Raw genomic sequence first — 17,006 nt, 5'->3', positions numbered from 1 at the left:
GCTTGAGCTTTCGTGGGTGAGTTACTCCTCCCAGAACCCTGCAAAGCTGGCAAGTGTCATCCCTACTGTATAGATAGGGAAATGGAGGGTAAGTGACAGGCCCAAGAGCCAAGATGTTAGCATTGAAGCCAGGAAGTTCACCTCTATTGAGAGAGACCCAAATCAAAAAGCTCAGGGTTTTGATATAAAAATAGTTGTTTCAAGACAATTCCATTTCACAAACCCAAACAGCATTATCGTCCTGCAGACTGCTCTGCTTAGTACTGATGTTAAGGGTAGATTCTCTCTGAGGTCAGTGATCCCCCCAACTAGTTTGGGATTCAAAGGTTCCCAGGTATATATCTTCGTGGAACAGAGCCCTCATAAATCAAGAAATCTTTTCATTTGACGGTCACCATGATGGGGCTCCACTCACCACGCTGGTGCCTCCTACTGCTCGTCTTAGGAATTAGCTCCGCAAGTTGGTACACCCACTCCCAGTGGGGCCTCAGCTGCCAGGACTTCTGCTCCTGGACACATCTCACTCCAAGGAAGGCAGTGTTCTCTTCATGATACAGCCTCCAGTTATGTCAAAATCTGTATTCCCCACTTCCAGGGGCAAGTATTGCAGTCCAACTGTCCCACCACTTCTCTAGTGATGACTGCAGCCAAATGTCTGGCCACTTCCCCAGTGCCCTCAACACCCTCTTTGTCCTTGCCTCAGGGCCTCAGCATGCAAATCCCAGCAGTCAGCCAGGAGCTCTTCTCTAGCATCCCCATCTCTGCTAGCAGTACTGCTCTGTCCAGGGAACTAGCTTCTGTCTGCTTACTAGGCACCCAGTTCTCTCTCCTTTCACTTCAGGGTGTAATTGCACCTGCTCTGCCCTGTGGCTCTTCTTATATGGGCCTGCTGAGCCCTGACTGGCTGTTCTTCGCAGCTCCTCTCCTATTGGCTGCTCTCGGCACAGCCTCCCTAGGGCCCTATTAACTCATTGCATGCCAGTGGCCCCATCATAGTCGCTCATTTGGTGACCTTCCTGTATAGCCACACTGTGTGTTTCAGGCTTTGAAAAAAGTGTTTCCTAACAGTATATCAGCTATGATCTCTCTTCTTCTCAGAAACAACTAGCAAGAAAGGATTGACAACGCTTCATATGGAGGGTATGTCCTGAGCTCTAGAATCCTTTGCCTTTAACGTATTCAATTTATATCAGCTTATCGATTGCAAAAAAAAGCTAGTGCACACTTCAGCAGAGGGATTCTTTACAGAAAAGCAAAGTGCAAGACCTCTGTAGCAAGATGCTAAAATACAACGGGGAAAGTTGTCAGACGTGCCTAAGGAGCCTAAGTCCCATTTTCAGAGGTGACTCAGGCAGGTTCCTAAGTCACTTTTGTAAATGGGATTTAGACTTCTAAATCACTGACAGGTTGAGTCACTGTCATAAGGTGACTGGCTTCTTTAAAAGGGAGCAGGGTCCAGTGACCATGTGACTGGTTGTCTGCTGCCCAAATGGGATTAAGAGAAAACACCTGGGCCTTATAAAGGGGTAAACAGCAGCTAAGAGAGAAGAGCTGCTGAAAAAGTTTAGGACAGATGTAGCTGAGATCCCTATACACAGAGGCCCAAGTAAGGGCCCCTGAAGTCCTGAACTCAAGAGGAGGGACTGACTCAGCAGAATTTGGGAAGGGCTGATAACTTTGTGGACAGGTTTGGAGCCAGACAGACCAAGGAGGAGGGGCTGTGCCCCATAGGAGTCTTGAGTGGGAGAGAGCTACTTTGGGTGTATTTCATATTAATAAACCAGTCCCCAAGAATGTTGCTTGTTATTAGACATAAAATCTCTGTGGATTATTCCGGGGAATCACTGCAGGAGAAATTGAGGAAGGGTGCTGTGGAGTCATACTTGGCCAGCAGGGGGCACTACAGGCAAACATGCCCTTTGAGAGGTGCTGTGAAAATGTTACCCACAATCCTCATAATTTTAAAAGGTAGTTCTGTGTGTCCAACTACGGAAGAACATATGTATTTAAAAAAATAGACTGGTTCAACTATCCAAATTCTCATGTGTGTGTGTGTCTAATATACACATACAAACACCACTGTTTTAAAACAGGCTGCCTCCCACATGTTAAAGATGGCAATGATAAAAAGATCAGATTCATGCCATTTTACATGCACACTTTTCTAACTATAACATCTTAGGCCCTGATTCAGCAAGATACTTAAGCAAGTGCCTCATTTTAAGCATGCTCATGTGTTAAAGGTAGTGATGTTCTTGAGTACCTTGTTCAGTTGGAGCCTTATAGAATAATGATCATGAAGGATTTCAGTAAATGTTTTCAACTGAAAGCTCTGTCGGTCAGGGCCTGGACTTTGTTCACGTTGTACAGCACTGACTGCCGGGTAGTGTCAGCACTGAACCAATAGTACAGCAATAATGAACCGAAATAAATCAGGTTCCACTTGCACCAGTACTGCTAATGACTAGTCATGTTACGCTCAGTTGATGCCTCTTGATTTGCCCATGAGCTGATCGTGTTTTTACGGCTAGTGAAATGAGACCTCCTTTATTTTTGCAGAGCTTCTGTACCACAGGGGTGATAACCCACTGCTGACCACTACTTCCATGACAGAAGGTTTGTGCATTGACTCTGCAGAAGAAACATTTCCAACAAATTTCAGAACCAGTGAAATAAATAATCCAGGGAAAAGACTGAAATATGCTCCGAGTTAACCAAAAGGGCTAATACAAAAGAACCTACCATTGGTCCTGTGAGCTAGTACATGACTAAGTCCCAGAGTACAGTGCTTTGGGTTTGTAGGTGGCCTCTGCTGGGAAGACTTGCTTTAATACAACACACAACAACAGTCTCCATCCAGAAATTTGTAATGCACTGGAATGTGCCATGTGTAATTCTGACGTCCAGGATCAAATTGTGAGGTCATTGCTTAGCTCTTACTCGAGGAAATTAGTTAATGACGTCAACGGGAGACTTGCCTTAATAAGGACATCAGGCTTTGATTCATAGTGAAGTCTTTGCATTGGGATGGGGCGTGGGAGGGGGGGAGGGGGAGGAGGAAGGGAGATTTCACTGTAAGAGGACTCCAACTTTGGACAGAGCCAGCAGAGCTGCTCCTTGAACAGACCTTTCAAGGGAATGGGGCCGATCTATGTAAAGCACAGTGTAAATCTGTGGTGTCGTGTGCAGGGGTTTTACCTCTGCCCTCCATGCAGAGAACATACGCTAGGCTGTTGCGGGTGAAATCTAACGCTTACCTTAGAGAAACACAGAAGAGAAGCCAGATTAATGTATTTCTCCAAAGCCAAATGCATCACTTGTGGGGAAAAGGGGAGGCTGCTGCTTTGAAGGATTTTCCACATAGCAGTCCAGCCATGGGATGTCTTTGTAGGGACATGGGAATGCATCATCTGTTATTGCTTCAGGTATTAGCAAGAAGGGGAGCTGGGCAAAGCAGACAGGCTAGACAGCCTCTGCGCCGCGGTCTCAGGCCAAATACACTATCACCAACATGCCAGATCGCCACTCGGCAGAGCCCAGGTGCCTTTTTGGAATCTGGGTCCCTGTACAGGGGGGTGGCTCTGAGCCATCACATCAAGCATGAGTCTGGAAGAGTAGAAAATCCCAAGGTCACTTGTGACTGTTAAGACAATACTGTGTGGTTTTTGTTTTTAAAGGAATTCCACCTGAAGCCAGCAATACCAGCTTGAAACCCCCCACTTCTGAGTGTAAGTGATAGTGTTACTTCATAGCTGTTCTCCCCTTGTTCTACGCCACATCTCTTACTTTATCATTTGCAGCTTGCTCTTCTGATCAGACAACAACTCCAGTCTCGGTTTGTGTATTTACAGCGAGTCCCACAGAGCTCAGCAGCGCATGGGGGAGAACGCCCAAAGCAGAATGTGAGTGGCAGTTTCTGTATTTGTACATCTGTAACGATCCTTTTCAAAAAACATAACGATAATGAGGCATATGTAATTAGCACATCAACACGAGACGAAAAATAGCTGCAGCAAATATAAACCTTTATTAGGAAATTCACAAAGTTGGAAACACTGCTTGTAACATAGCTAGTAAATGTATCTAGTAAAGGGAGGGTGGGATTCTGAAAAGCAGTGAGCGCTGGACCACCTCTACTCCCATTGATATCTGTTGGAGTTTTCCCATTGACCTCACTGGAGCAGAGTTAAGCCAGTACTGAGTGCTTGTCATTAGAGAGCATCTATGCTTTCTTACATCCCAGAAGCGAATGCTAACTATTCTGGTATAAATATGCAGATACCAATTTTAGGGTCGTTTATGATCTGCATCTCTAAATGATTAAAAAGTAGGCCAAAAAAAAGCACTTCTCAGGATGAATTTAGCATGCAAAGGTAGTGCTGTCTAATGGTTAGGAGAGGAGAACTGGGTTTCATTTCCAGCTCTGTAAATGACGTTCTGGTCAACCATAGACAAACACTTAAGAATCCAGCCCAGCTGTCCACTAATTATGGGTGCACATCTTAAAACTTCCACAGGGACTCTGTTAAAATTTTGGACCTTAACTTAGGTTTACTCATCTGTAAAATGGGCGTGCTATTATACCTCCACTTTAGAGTAGTGTTTGTGGGGCTTATCAGTAAAGTGAAAAGCATTGCAAGCACCTAGTGACAGGTTTATTTTATAATGGGATCAAAACCATTTATCATTTTATCCACAAAACACATCTTCATCTACTGCAAATTGAAGAGAGTACAAACCTCCAGTGGTGACATTTTCACTTTTTCCACCCTATCACAAGGCCTTGTGCAAAGGCTGCGTTCATCATCTTTGCATTTCACCATGGTGTGCACTTCCTTACAGTTTGTTTTCTGATAAATGACTCATGTTTTCTGTCTTCAGTGGCTATTTCTGCTGAGCCCAGTGACTTGGTCCTGAGGACTCCCAAAGTAGAGGCAAGGAGGTTTTAGTGGTGGTTTTATTTTTCTGGCAAATCCATCACTGCAAGCTCCATGTGGTCATTCAGCGGCATTAGCTGTAGTCAGCTGGCCTTTGCGAAGCTGCCTACTCACTGCCCCTGCCCCGCAGCTAACGAGCAGTTTAGAGCTCTAGCTCAAACCAAACCTGAAGAAGGATTCTCAGACTAGTTGCTGTGTTGCCAGCATGGCCTGATCCTGTAGCCAAGCTCTGAGCATGCCTAAGACTTGGCTTAGGTGCCTCACTCCAGGGAAGGGTTCAGGCCGAGGATCCTGAGTGGAGGGAAGATCCTATCTTTGACCCATCTGCCAGGTGCACCAGCTCAGCTGCATAGGTGCCTAAACCCCTCTCCCTGGCATTTCATCCTGGCTACCTTAGATTGCTCCCTGCTCAGTTTACTGACTCCTGAGGCTCCCTCTCTTAGGCCATAACTTGCCCATGCATTGTCTGGGGAGCCTGGGCACCTAACTCAGGGCTGAAGATTTCATTAGCGGGCAGGTTGCCTGGGGCTTAGGCATCACAGCACCGGGCGGAGCAAATGCCTAAATCTCTTTGAGGACCATTGACTTAGCATCTCTGTGCCTCAGTTCCTCATCTGGACAACGAGGTAATGACGACAGTTGGTTCTTCTTTGAGAATCTCAGATCAAAGCCACTAAACAAGTACGGTTTGTTTGGTTCACTACCCTAGTGCTTCTGCTTTCCGGTCTAGTTATTGCAAGAGATCACGAAGGCATATCTGCTTCCTTCGTGGATCCCACGCTAACAGGTAAGTGAATCTTAGAGCTTGACTAGATGGTGTCACAGTGCGGACAGGGGTGAGAATAAACCTGCAGATATGTGACTATAGCACAGCACTTGGTAACACAATGCCATTTGAAGTTATTACTATAGTAATATTGTGGCTCACCTGCTTTGAAATCTTTTTTTTTAAATCATCTTTCCTGGGAGAAAAATTGTTTGTTTTTTTTTAAAAGAGAAAGCCGAGTTAAAAATCTCATTTAAATGACAAGTGTTAAAATTGAATTGGCCAGTTCACGATTTTTATGCTGTTTAGTTTTTGCCCCTCACTGAATTTGAGCAACGAAACTAGATTTGTCATTACCACTTTCTGGCACTGTCTAGCAGCATAGTGCAACGTCAGGATCGCAGCCTCTGCTGGAGAATCTTTCAGTTAAGGCAAAGAACCATTTTCAGTGAACGTTGTTTAAATTTCATAAATTATTTCTAGCTGCAATTTCAAAGACCCAACCGGGAGTTAATTGCCCCGTGCGCCTTGACTTCAATGCACTTTGTGCCTTTGAAAATCCAACCCTCCATTAACATCAGGTTTTCTAATACAATGATCCTTTAAAGCACATTCATAGATATTACAGCCAGAGGGGACCATTATAATGCTCTTTTCTCACCTCCTGCCTAGCATTGCATAGAATTCTCTCATGACCTAAAAGTTGCTTAATGTTTTGCAGTTACTGCAGTGAAGATCACAGCCACAGCAGCAGCTGCAACTGAAAGTAAGGCCACGTCCAGACTAGGAAATAAAATCGATTTTAGATACGCAACTTCAGCTACGAGAATAACGTAGCTGAAGTCGAATTTCTAAAATCGAGGTACTCACCAGTCTGGACGGGGCGGCATCGATGTCCGCGGCTCTCCGTGTCGATTCCGGAACTCCGTTCGGATTGATGGAGTTCCGGAATCGATGTAAGCGCGCTTGGGGATCGATACACCGCGTCCAGACTAGACGCGATATATCGATCCCCGAGCAATCGATTTTAACCCGCCGATGCCGCGGGTTAGTCTGGACGAGGGCTAAGAAGACAGCACCAGGACCCCTGGTTTGATATCCTACAACACCCTTTAATTTTCAGTTGACCTTTATGAGGTTAATTCAGATGAACTGAACTGGACCAGGGAAATTTCAGGTGACACTGAATGGGGGAGGGGGCCGTAGGGGGGGAGGGGGCTGCGGGGGGGGGGGGAGAAGCAATTTTTCATCTGTGCCATCTCTGACTCGGGTATTAGAATTATTTGTACTGCAATAGTGCTCAGGGTTCCCGGTCAGGGATCAGGGCCCCAAACACATACCAGAAAGATGTGTGTCTGCATCAGAGAGGAGTAATCCGCCAAGTTCTTGGGAGATTGCTACAATTAACAAGCACCTTCTGAGTTCTAATCCTGCCTCTGAGACTGGCGTACTCCAAAGCTGTCAACAAGTCAGTTTATCTCTTGGCCTCAGTTCCTCCATCCGTGCAATGGGGATAATACTACTATTAATGATAATGCTAGTTCCTCTGTACTGAGCGGGGTCTAGCACACTTTTGGGTACTGCATAATAATATTAATGCTTTCAAACCATTTCCCAATAAACGTGTGTTGCACAAACTAACTCCACTACCTCTGGAGACAGTCGTTAGTGACCCGTTGGAAGACAAAGGAGAGAATGAGCATGGAGACTGAACTACCTTCTCACCCCTGGCAATTTGGTTCCTGCAGGACAGGTGTGAGGCAGATTGGCAAAGCAGTGAGGGGCTGCCAGTGTTGTCTGGTCTGTGTATAGACACATTACTTCAGCCTTGATGGATCTCAATGCAGCACCATTCACCTGCTCTTAAACACAGAAATGTTAATCCCAGAATCTCTGGGCGTCACATATAGCAATCGCTGTTGTCTGGAATTTGAAGTGTTGTAGCTGTTCATGGCGAGATGCCTGCAAAGTAAAGCATCCCAACTCTAGTTATACTGTCTATGACTATTGAGCATTGCTCCCATTTCACTGCATCACAGCCAGCTAAAGCAACCAGCAACCCCACTAGCAATGACCAAAGCTTCTTGGATTAAACTTGGTTTTCCCCTGAAAAAATGCATTCTTGGGCTGACCAAAACTGCACAAATTCACATGCAATATACCAGATTGATTCAGGAAAAGAAATTCTGAAAAAAAATAAAGTTTCATTTTGGCATTTCAAAAATGAAACACATCAGTGTTTTGATTTGAAATGACTTTTTGTTTTGAATTTCTCTTGTTTTATTGGAAAGGTAAAAAAAAATGAAACAACATGTTTTGTTTTGGGTTGAATAAAATGTAATTTGACCTGAAACAACAACATCTTTTTTTGTACTTTTTGTTTTGTCAAAACATGTTCATTTCGTACTGACCCAAAGCTTTTAAAAAAATGTTAAGGTTCAGCCACTGAACCGAAAAATGAGTTCTTCACAGAGCTCTAAGTCCAACCCACTTGAACCCTGCTAAGCGATTGGTAAATACTTTATTGTCAGTTCCTTTCTTCACATGCCCTTCTGTGCGCTTTCCTTCTCACGGAAATCTCCCAGCCTCATGCCAAGGCTACAAGTCTCCACCAAAACTCGCTGAGCTCCATAAACAACAGCAGTGTGTATGCAGGGGAATATAAGAGAACATAAGTGAATGGAGCCACTACTCTGCATTCTGCCTTTCACAGTCTCTTCATGTTCTCCTGACTCATCCGCCAAACCTGAGCTAGAAGAGTGTGTCACCACCTCTCATGCCGCTATTCACTTCAGCACCACTGGGCTACTTTGATGGGGTGATGGACCAAGAATAGAAGAGTGATGAACTCAGGAAACAAACACTGACCTGCACCTTTTCTGGTTGCCCAATCACCTGGTTATGTCATTTAGCTACCTGGGATAATCCTTCACCTTCCAAGTATGACATGCGTTCTTTTTAACCTGTAATAAACAAACACCACCATCTTTAACCAGCATGACTCTAAGATAAATGAAAAATGTGAAGAAATTAACAAGAGTGGGAATTTGGGGTTTCTATGGCTGGCGGTTTAAGACAGTTCTGTCTGGGATTATTACTCTTTCCTGCTATCTAGGAGATCAATTTACTTCCCATTTAAATGGGCGTGGTGTTGGTGATTATCCTGCTATTTCTCCTTCTTGCTTTTCCTTTTCTCCCCATCAGTTCAGAGGGGGCTGGAAGGCGATTTAATTGTAAGTGTACCTTCAGGACTTACAGAGGATGCTTTCCTGATGGAAGGGCCAACCACAGCCACAGCAGGTATTAACTCAACAGGGCCAGATGTGATACCCAGTGAAAACGATCCCACCACGACAACAGAACAAGGTGAGTGCACAACAAATGAAATTCGTTTTCTATTTCAACTTAAACCACATCCCTGTTCCTGTTCACAGCTACCCAGGCCCAGTATTTCCCCAGGCCATGTGGAGTGGCACTATTACCTCCCTAGGTGTATGTATTATCCATACATGGACCTCCTAGAATAACATTGGCTTTCCTCACAGCAGCATGTCACTGTGGAGAACACAGATCAGAAGAGGTCATTGACCAAAGCTATAAGCAGGTCTCACCCAGCCTATTCCGTTTGTTCTGTTTGGAACAAAACTTTTTGTGCACCCCCCAAGGGCCCACATTTGAAAGGATTTCAGTCACATTGCTGGCTCAGCGCCTATGCTTGCAGAGACTCTATTGACAGTGGAACGAGGAAAGCGCCCTCTTGCCTCTGTGCGATTCTTTCTAATGCGAGTTAACGTGTATATCATGTGATCTGCAGAGACAAGCTTTAAGATAGGAGAAGCGAGCACAGCTTCCTCTGCGATATCCCCAGAAGTGACACTCGCTGAGAGGGGGCCTGATGAAGCTGTCAGACAAGGTAGACATAATGGTTTTCTCAGTTACATCTAATGAAAAATGGGTCACGCTGTACAGTGAAGGTACTTTTACAAATGGTGAGGCTGTTACGAGCATGTTACAGACATGGATAGCATGTGTTATTGATGGTTATAAGTGCATCAGCAGTGATGTAATAATTTCTCTAATACCTTCCGCTGAGGTGCGGAGTTGAAAGAATTCTCCAAGATGGCTGAGCGCTGTCACTGTCGCAGTTCTCAGCGTGCTTCGTCAGGAGATTCCCCCCTGTGTGTTAGACGTGGTGATGGGAATGGCCCCAAAGCTAGGGGCTATGGATAGTCAGGAGCCAGAGGACAGGGGGAAACCAGCATTTCTCAAATGGTTGCATTATTTAAGTTGACTTTTAGATAAAAATTACTCATATTCTATTAGTGCCCGGAGTCCCCAGTCTGGGATCAGGCCACTGGAGTATGAGTGGAACAGGAGAAAGAGGGTCACATTTCGAAGGGACATCATTTGGGGTGACACCAGAGGCTCGAGGATGCAAGCTGGGGCCAGGCTGTATCAGACAAACATGGGCCTCTGGGCATGTAGCAGTGAGAAAGATTTCCTTCAATTCTGACTGCTTGCTGCATCACTAATTACTAAGGCCCCATTGTGCTGAGCACTGTGGAAACACACACTCTGTGCCCCCAAGGCCTCTCGGTAGAAATATACAAGACAAAGGGAGTATTATCACTGTTTTACAGGTTTGGAGACTGAGGCATATGGGGATTAAAGTAGTTTACCGAGGATCACACAGGAAGTATGTGGCAGAAGTAGAGATCAAATGCAGATCTGAGTCTTAGTTCAGAGCCTTAACCACAAGACCATCCTTCTTGTCAATAGGCAGGCAACAGGTTGCTCACTCGCTTTCTCCTCTGGTAGCCAAACTTAATTAGGAAAAAATTTAAAGTGGATTATGGAGGAACGTCACACACACATATCAACTTAGCATTAATGGTGTGCGTGGGTTAACTGGCACAAATTTCATTTTGAAAAATGCACCTATTAGAGTCCTGCGGGGGATTCTCTATTTAATTCCACAGTATCCACTCCCACAAGTTCCTGCATTGTTTGGTGAATTTTTATCCTGCTCTCACTGTTACGGCAGTGAGTCCTGCGGCGCTCATGGGATCCTGGTCCCGCAGCAGGGCTCTAGCCCCTATTGTTCCTTCCTTCAGACACAAGATAGCCATTGTCTTGCTCCTTATTCATTCCTCTGAGTGAGCTCTGGATTTTAATCACTTCATTTTCTGAACGAGTGCATTGCATTCTTATTTCCGACCATCTTAAAATGGCTTTGGGCACCTTAGGAGAAAGGTAATGTTTCAGGTTAAATTGGCTCTAAGTGCAAAACATTAATATCACAACCCCTTTTAATTTGCATCTTACACTTGCAGATCAAAACAGCTTTCCTGTCATGAAAGTCTGTGTTCCCATTTTGACTATTCTCTGTCTCTCTTTTCTTAATGATGCTCAGCTGGTTTAACAACATTTAATTACTCACCAGTGCCTTTGAACGGGAGATCTCGTTTCATCTGCCTTTTCCTTCTCCACAAAGAAATAGTCATTAGAATCTATTCTAAGCAAAGGCAATTTGTGCTCAGTGTAGAACAGTCAGTTTTAAAACAATTACATGGAGATAATAGGGGAGTAACCGAAGTTTGGGAGTTACTTCAGCTAGGTTTCAAGATGGTCGTGGTTTTGGTTGAAGGATAGAAATATTGGGATGGTCTGTAAGAATAACACAAAATAAAATAACTAAGTAAATGAAGGAAAATCTAATCCCAATGGAAAGGCAGATGTAGGATTTCTCAAGTCATCTGAAACTACAGTGGTAGTCCCAGGAGTCTAATTTGATTGAACACATTTGACCTCCTTTTACAGTGTGCTACTACAGCTGTTCTTATTCCTGTTATGGTAGTGCCTAGACCCTGATCATCATGAGACGCTAGGCACTGAACACACACAGCAGAAAGACTGTAACATTGTGTAATTATTTATTAGTATTACCATAGTGACTTGGGGGTCCTAGTCACACATGTGCTTGTCCTGTACAAGCACAGAACAAAAAGCTGATCCTTGCCTGAAGAGGCTGACAGTCTTGCATAACATTCTGCTGAAGATCCTGTGAAGCATGTGGTATGGGGAAATACATACAAGCTGTATGTCACTCACCAGTTTTATGAAAATCAGCTGGTAAATTCAGACCCATTCAAGAGGACCCTGTGTAATTAGAGAGACGTTCAATAAGGTTCTGAGGAGAGACATGGATTATGGAAGGCAGAAACTATGTAAAATGAGTAAGAATTTGAGAGAGAGTTTGTGGTAGCTCTGTCCATTCCAAACAAAGAGAAAACATGGTCTCTGCCCAGAATGTGCATGTTACTTAGTAAACAAAATGTCTCTCTTTACAGTCTGTGACAGATTCACCTTTCTGCAAATGAGTGGGAACGGAAAGGTGAACCGGGAGCTGCCTCGGCTGGGAGAAATGCTATTTTGCTTGACTGATCGATGCCCACAGGAATTTGAATCTTATGGCTGCTACTGTGGCCAAGAAGGAAGAGGTTATCCTACAGATGTACTGGACAGGTGCTGGATCATCAACAACCTGCTAGTTGGCACTGTCTGTTGTTAATCATGGCTATTACAATGGTGCCTAGGGCCCACCCAAGGTCAGGACCCCACTGTGCTAGGCCCTGCCCCGAAGAGCTTATTTAAATAGATAAGACAGAAATGGTGGGGAAAAGGCTAGACCAGAGGTTCTCAAACTGTGGGTCATGACCCCAAAATGAGTTTTAATGCAGTCATCAGGGCTGGTGTTAGACTTGCTAGGGCCCAGGGCCAAAGCCCAAGCCTGAGGGCTTCCGCCCTTGGCTGCGGGCCTCAGGTGAAGCCCATGAGCTTTGACATTGGCTTCCCTGCCCCGGGTGGCAGAGCTCAGGCAGGTTGAAGCTTCAGTCCCCCACTCAGGGGGTTATGTACTATTTTTTGTTGTCAGAAGCGGATTGCGGTGCAATGATGTTTGAGAACCACTGGGCTAGACCGTTCACACACAGCAATCAATGGGATGGTGACAAATGTAATGTTAACCTCTCAGATTTGAGGGGTGGAGTGGTTAGGAGGGGCAAGGAGGGCACTATAGATGAGGAGAAGGAGGGGAAGAAGGTGTGGAGTGAGGCTGAGGTAAAGCATACTCAAAGAATGGATGGGTTGAATAGTAACTTGCAGATAGACAAGCTAGTCTGTTAATACAGATCTATGCTGCACTATCCTTTTGAAGGATGTAAACACCCAGTGTGAAATCCTGACCCCACTGACATCAATGCAGAGTTTTGCGTTTACTGGTGGATACATCTAAGAATGAGATAAAATTAGAGAAAATTCACACTAATTCTAAGAAAAGGGAAATCTCTTTCAGGGTGAGTTCCAGTAGCTTGTCAAAGAGTCTCCCTAGGGGAAGTGATGGAAGTCCTGAGCACCTGAGTTATCTTAAGTTTGACTACTAGAATATATATCATAAGGAACTAGCAGGAGAACAAAAAGAACAGGGGTACTTGTGGCACCTTAGAGACTAACAAATTTATTTCAGCATGAGCTTTCATGACTACAGCTCACTTCTTCGGATGCAGTCTGTGTGTTCCATTCTATGCATCCGAAGAAGTGAGCTGTAGCTCACAAAAGCTCATGCTGAAATAAATTTGTTAGTCTCTAAGGTGCCACAAGTACTCCTGTTCTTTTTGTTCTCCTGCTAGTTCCGTGCCGCTGTAAGTTCTCCCGTGTAGCCGGACTTTGCCGGTGAGAGAAAGCTCTCTCAAACCACTCCCAATGAGCAGCAGTAGCTTTGTCGGGGGTTTGGGGGGAGTATCTTCCGCCATCAAAGTGCTGCCCACACCGACGCTTTTCGTCAGTAAAACTTATGTCGGTCGGGACGGTGGTTCACACTCCAGCCAACAGAAGTTGTATCAACAGAAGTGCCGTGTGGACATAGCCTCGGCGTTCACTAGTGCGTTGCTGATCCTTCTCCGTGCCCTCCCCAGCAACGCGCCAGTATAGACATAGATCTTACGGCGACTTTATGCATTTTATACAGTTTATACCCAGCAACATAGAGCGCTGGAACGCTTTCTCAGATGAGGCTCAGACCTTCAGTCATTTCACAGGACAGAGATTTGGGACCACTAAGGGCTTATCTACACTACCCCTTAAGTCACTAGTCCCCAGAGGTTGAGGGTTGCACCCTTTCCCCATGTCTGTGCCCCTCACCCCCTCCCCGGAGATGGGGCCAGGAGCAGGGCTGTGATTCCTGGTGCAGGATGCAGACAGGAGTACAGGGGCTGCAGCTGGGGCTGCAGCTGGGGGTTGGAACGGAGCCGAGGCGGGGAGTGGAGCTGCATCTGGGCCACAGTGTGGGCCCGCAGCCAGGGGCAGAGCCATGCCAAGGCTGAGGATAGGGCCAGGCACGGGGTGTTCCATTCTATGCATCCGAAGAAGTGAGCTGTAGCTCATGAAAGCTCACGCTGAAATAAATTTGTTAGTCTCTAAGGTGCCACAAGTACTCCTGTTCTTTTTGCAGATACAGACCAACACGGCTGCTACTCTGAAACCTAGCAGGAGAACAGACTCTCTGAGTATAGGTCTTCTCCAGTCCTAACTTATATGACTTATTGCATGGAAGGATTTAGCCCTCAAGATACTGGCAGTTTCCGTTGTCAGTCAACTAACGTCTTAGGGAATATATGAGAAACAGATGCCCAGTTTTTGAGAACATAAGAATGGCCAAACTGGGTGAGACCAAACGTCCATCTAGCCCAGTATCTGTCTACCGACAGTGGCCAATGCCAGGTGCCCCAGAGGGAGTGAACCTAACAGGTAATGATCAAGTGATCTCTCTCCTGTCATCCATCTCCACCCTCTGACAAACAGAGGCTAGGGACACCCTTCTTAACCCATCCTGGCTTATAGCCATTTATGGACTTAACCTTCATGACTTTATCCAGTTCTCTTTTAAATCCTGTTATAGTCCTAGCCTTCACAACCTCCTCAGGCAACGTCTGGGAACAAGTAAATAAGTTTTCCTTATTCACTTTCTTCACATCACTCCTGATTTTATATAGGATGACTTCTGCAATTTATTACATTAGATAAAATAAAATAAAACGAGTCCTGTCTCTCTTCCACGGAGCTCACAGTTGAATAAAGACAAAAGCAAGGGACTCTGAGTGAAGGAGAAGTAGAAAGGCTGTAATAGTAAGATGATGAAAAGCTTCACTAAACAACTTGTTTGGATAAAAAAAAAAAAGATTTTCATTAAAGGTTAAAACAAATGTTTTCCCAGTTTCAAGATGCAATGAAAACGAATAGCCAAAATAACTGCAAATACTGTGTGCTCCAGGGAGAGGAGTTACTTTTAAGAAAGGTAAACATTTGTTCTTTGTTTTAGGTGCTGTTTCTCCCACCAATGCTGTATGGAACAAGTTAAAAAACTTGGGTGCCAGCCAGAAGGAAGTTTGAGATCTGAAGTTGTATGTTTAGATCATAAACCGAAGTGTAAGTTTGGTCAGATGATTAAATGTATGACATTCCCTTTGAGCACAATTGAGATCAGTATAGAAGCACACAACTAGAACAGACTCACTGAAGTTAGATATTGGAAAAAAAATGGTGTTCTATTAACAGTGGAACTGGCCTTGAGTAGGGAAAAAGGTGATCAGGTTTAGGTAAGGCTTAGCTAGAATGTGCTAGCTAAGCTTGACCTAAACCCGAGCACTTTTCCTAGTTAAGCAAAACCTTGTTGTCCACACAGCACTGGTGGATCTCAGGGTATGGCTGGCTTCTATCAGTAGATGGGCCCCTGGATGTAAACTGGTCAGTTTCAGAGTGCTAACATCTACAAGTCCCGCTGAAGTCAACGGCAGCTGCAGTTGTTCAGCATCTCTGACAAATCAGGTTACTTACCGTATATTTAGATGCCTAACCATGGATTTAGCAGCCTGAGTTTGAAAACTGTGGTGATAGGCTTTACGATAGGTGGTGTAGCTGACTACATATTTTTAAAACTGCTTACACCAATTACAATTTGCTTTCGGCCATTTTCATCTTTAAAATCTCCTTTTTAAGGCATTGGCTGGAGCATGTGCGAGAAGCTCCTGTGTACCTGTGATAAGACAGCGGCTGAATGTATGGCTGCCGCCTCTTTCAATGAAAGCTTGAGGTTCCTAACCAGGCAAACCTGCCAAGCGAACAAAGCCTCATGTCGGAGTGGAATAGCTGAAAGGCCTGCAGGTGACACTGGAGTAGACACCAGAACCTCCAGCTCTGAGGAGAGCAGTGAGGAGGCAGGTCCGCAGAGGAGTGCTTTAAGAATAAAGAGAGCAGCACGACACGCCTGGGGAAAAGCCAGAGCCACACCACAGGAGAGATAGCCAAGTCTCTATATCCAATTGGGAAATGGCATGGAGGGCTCCAGAGTCAACCACTGTGTGTCCTATTTTCTCTTATCTTTGTACGTTCTCTTTTACATTTGCTTGCAGACCCCAGATTGAATTACAGACTAGGTAACGGATTATATATGTTAGGATATAGAACTCTGTTCTACAGGGAAACCTGCACTAAGGACTATTTCCACTTGTCTTACATGATTTTTTGAAAGTATCCAGTACAGTTTTGTTCAGCTTTTATGTAAAGACCCCTCTGTCAGGTGACTGATCTTTGCTAACACCTCTGGCAGTTGGTTAAATTTTATTTTGTTTTGTATTGGAAAGGAGATGTCTCTCGCTGAAAAAAAAAACAAAAACAATTGAAGGGTTGGAATTAGAATTTGATACATTTTCACATTACATGCCACTTTATGTAGTTAATACAGAACTCCTCCATGATATTAGAATAGTAAGCTAAGATGCTATACTAGTTATGTTAACTATGGCAAAACATTCTGGTCAATATCCTTCTTGAATATCCAGGGACGTGGTGGGAGGAGATGAGGAACATTGTCAAGACACGTGTCTCCAAAAATTGTGTAATATTTGCAGAGGTCTGCAGTACCTCTAAAGAGGTCACCCACCTCAAGGTGTCATGGAGCACGTGTTCTGTCTTCAACAGCATGGAACTCTTTCCTATTACATCATTGGACAGCTGGGGCCTTAGTTTCCTGTTTATCACCATGCTCTGAATTATTTTCTTGCTCCACCTCTTACTGGCTCTGCATGCCAATGGGCAACTGTAACATGCTGCAGAGTTTTACAGGTCTCCAATTTCTCTTTTTGTATGTTATGTAGACAGGGAGCATAGTGGCATCTTCCGAGGAGAACTAGCGCACGTGGGCCAAATGATGTGGAGAAGCCTGCATCTCTACTGGCCATACCGTGACT

The 17,006-nt window shown here is 44.8% G+C and overlaps 1 protein-coding gene across 1 annotated transcript in view; it reads left to right on the top strand.

The window, feature by feature from the left end:
• The window catches only part of OC90 (otoconin 90), a 28,796-nt gene extending 12,735 nt beyond the window's left edge, over positions 1-16,061 (top strand). The window contains exons 7-14 of the mRNA XM_050939795.1: positions 1,099-1,140; positions 3,678-3,728; positions 5,668-5,724; positions 8,908-9,069; positions 9,518-9,616; positions 12,054-12,228; positions 15,080-15,186; positions 15,757-16,061. Coding sequence (XP_050795752.1) covers positions 1,099-1,140; positions 3,678-3,728; positions 5,668-5,724; positions 8,908-9,069; positions 9,518-9,616; positions 12,054-12,228; positions 15,080-15,186; positions 15,757-16,061 — 998 coding nt within the window. The remainder of the gene's footprint in view (positions 1-1,098; positions 1,141-3,677; positions 3,729-5,667; positions 5,725-8,907; positions 9,070-9,517; positions 9,617-12,053; positions 12,229-15,079; positions 15,187-15,756) is intronic.
• Positions 16,062-17,006: the final 945 nt, after the last annotated feature.

This window comes from Gopherus flavomarginatus, chromosome 2, assembly GCF_025201925.1.
Source record: "Gopherus flavomarginatus isolate rGopFla2 chromosome 2, rGopFla2.mat.asm, whole genome shotgun sequence".
Classification (NCBI taxonomy): domain Eukaryota; kingdom Metazoa; phylum Chordata; order Testudines; family Testudinidae; genus Gopherus; species Gopherus flavomarginatus.
Note: the sequence above shows the minus strand (reverse complement) of the source record. Positions and strands in the feature narration are given on the sequence as shown.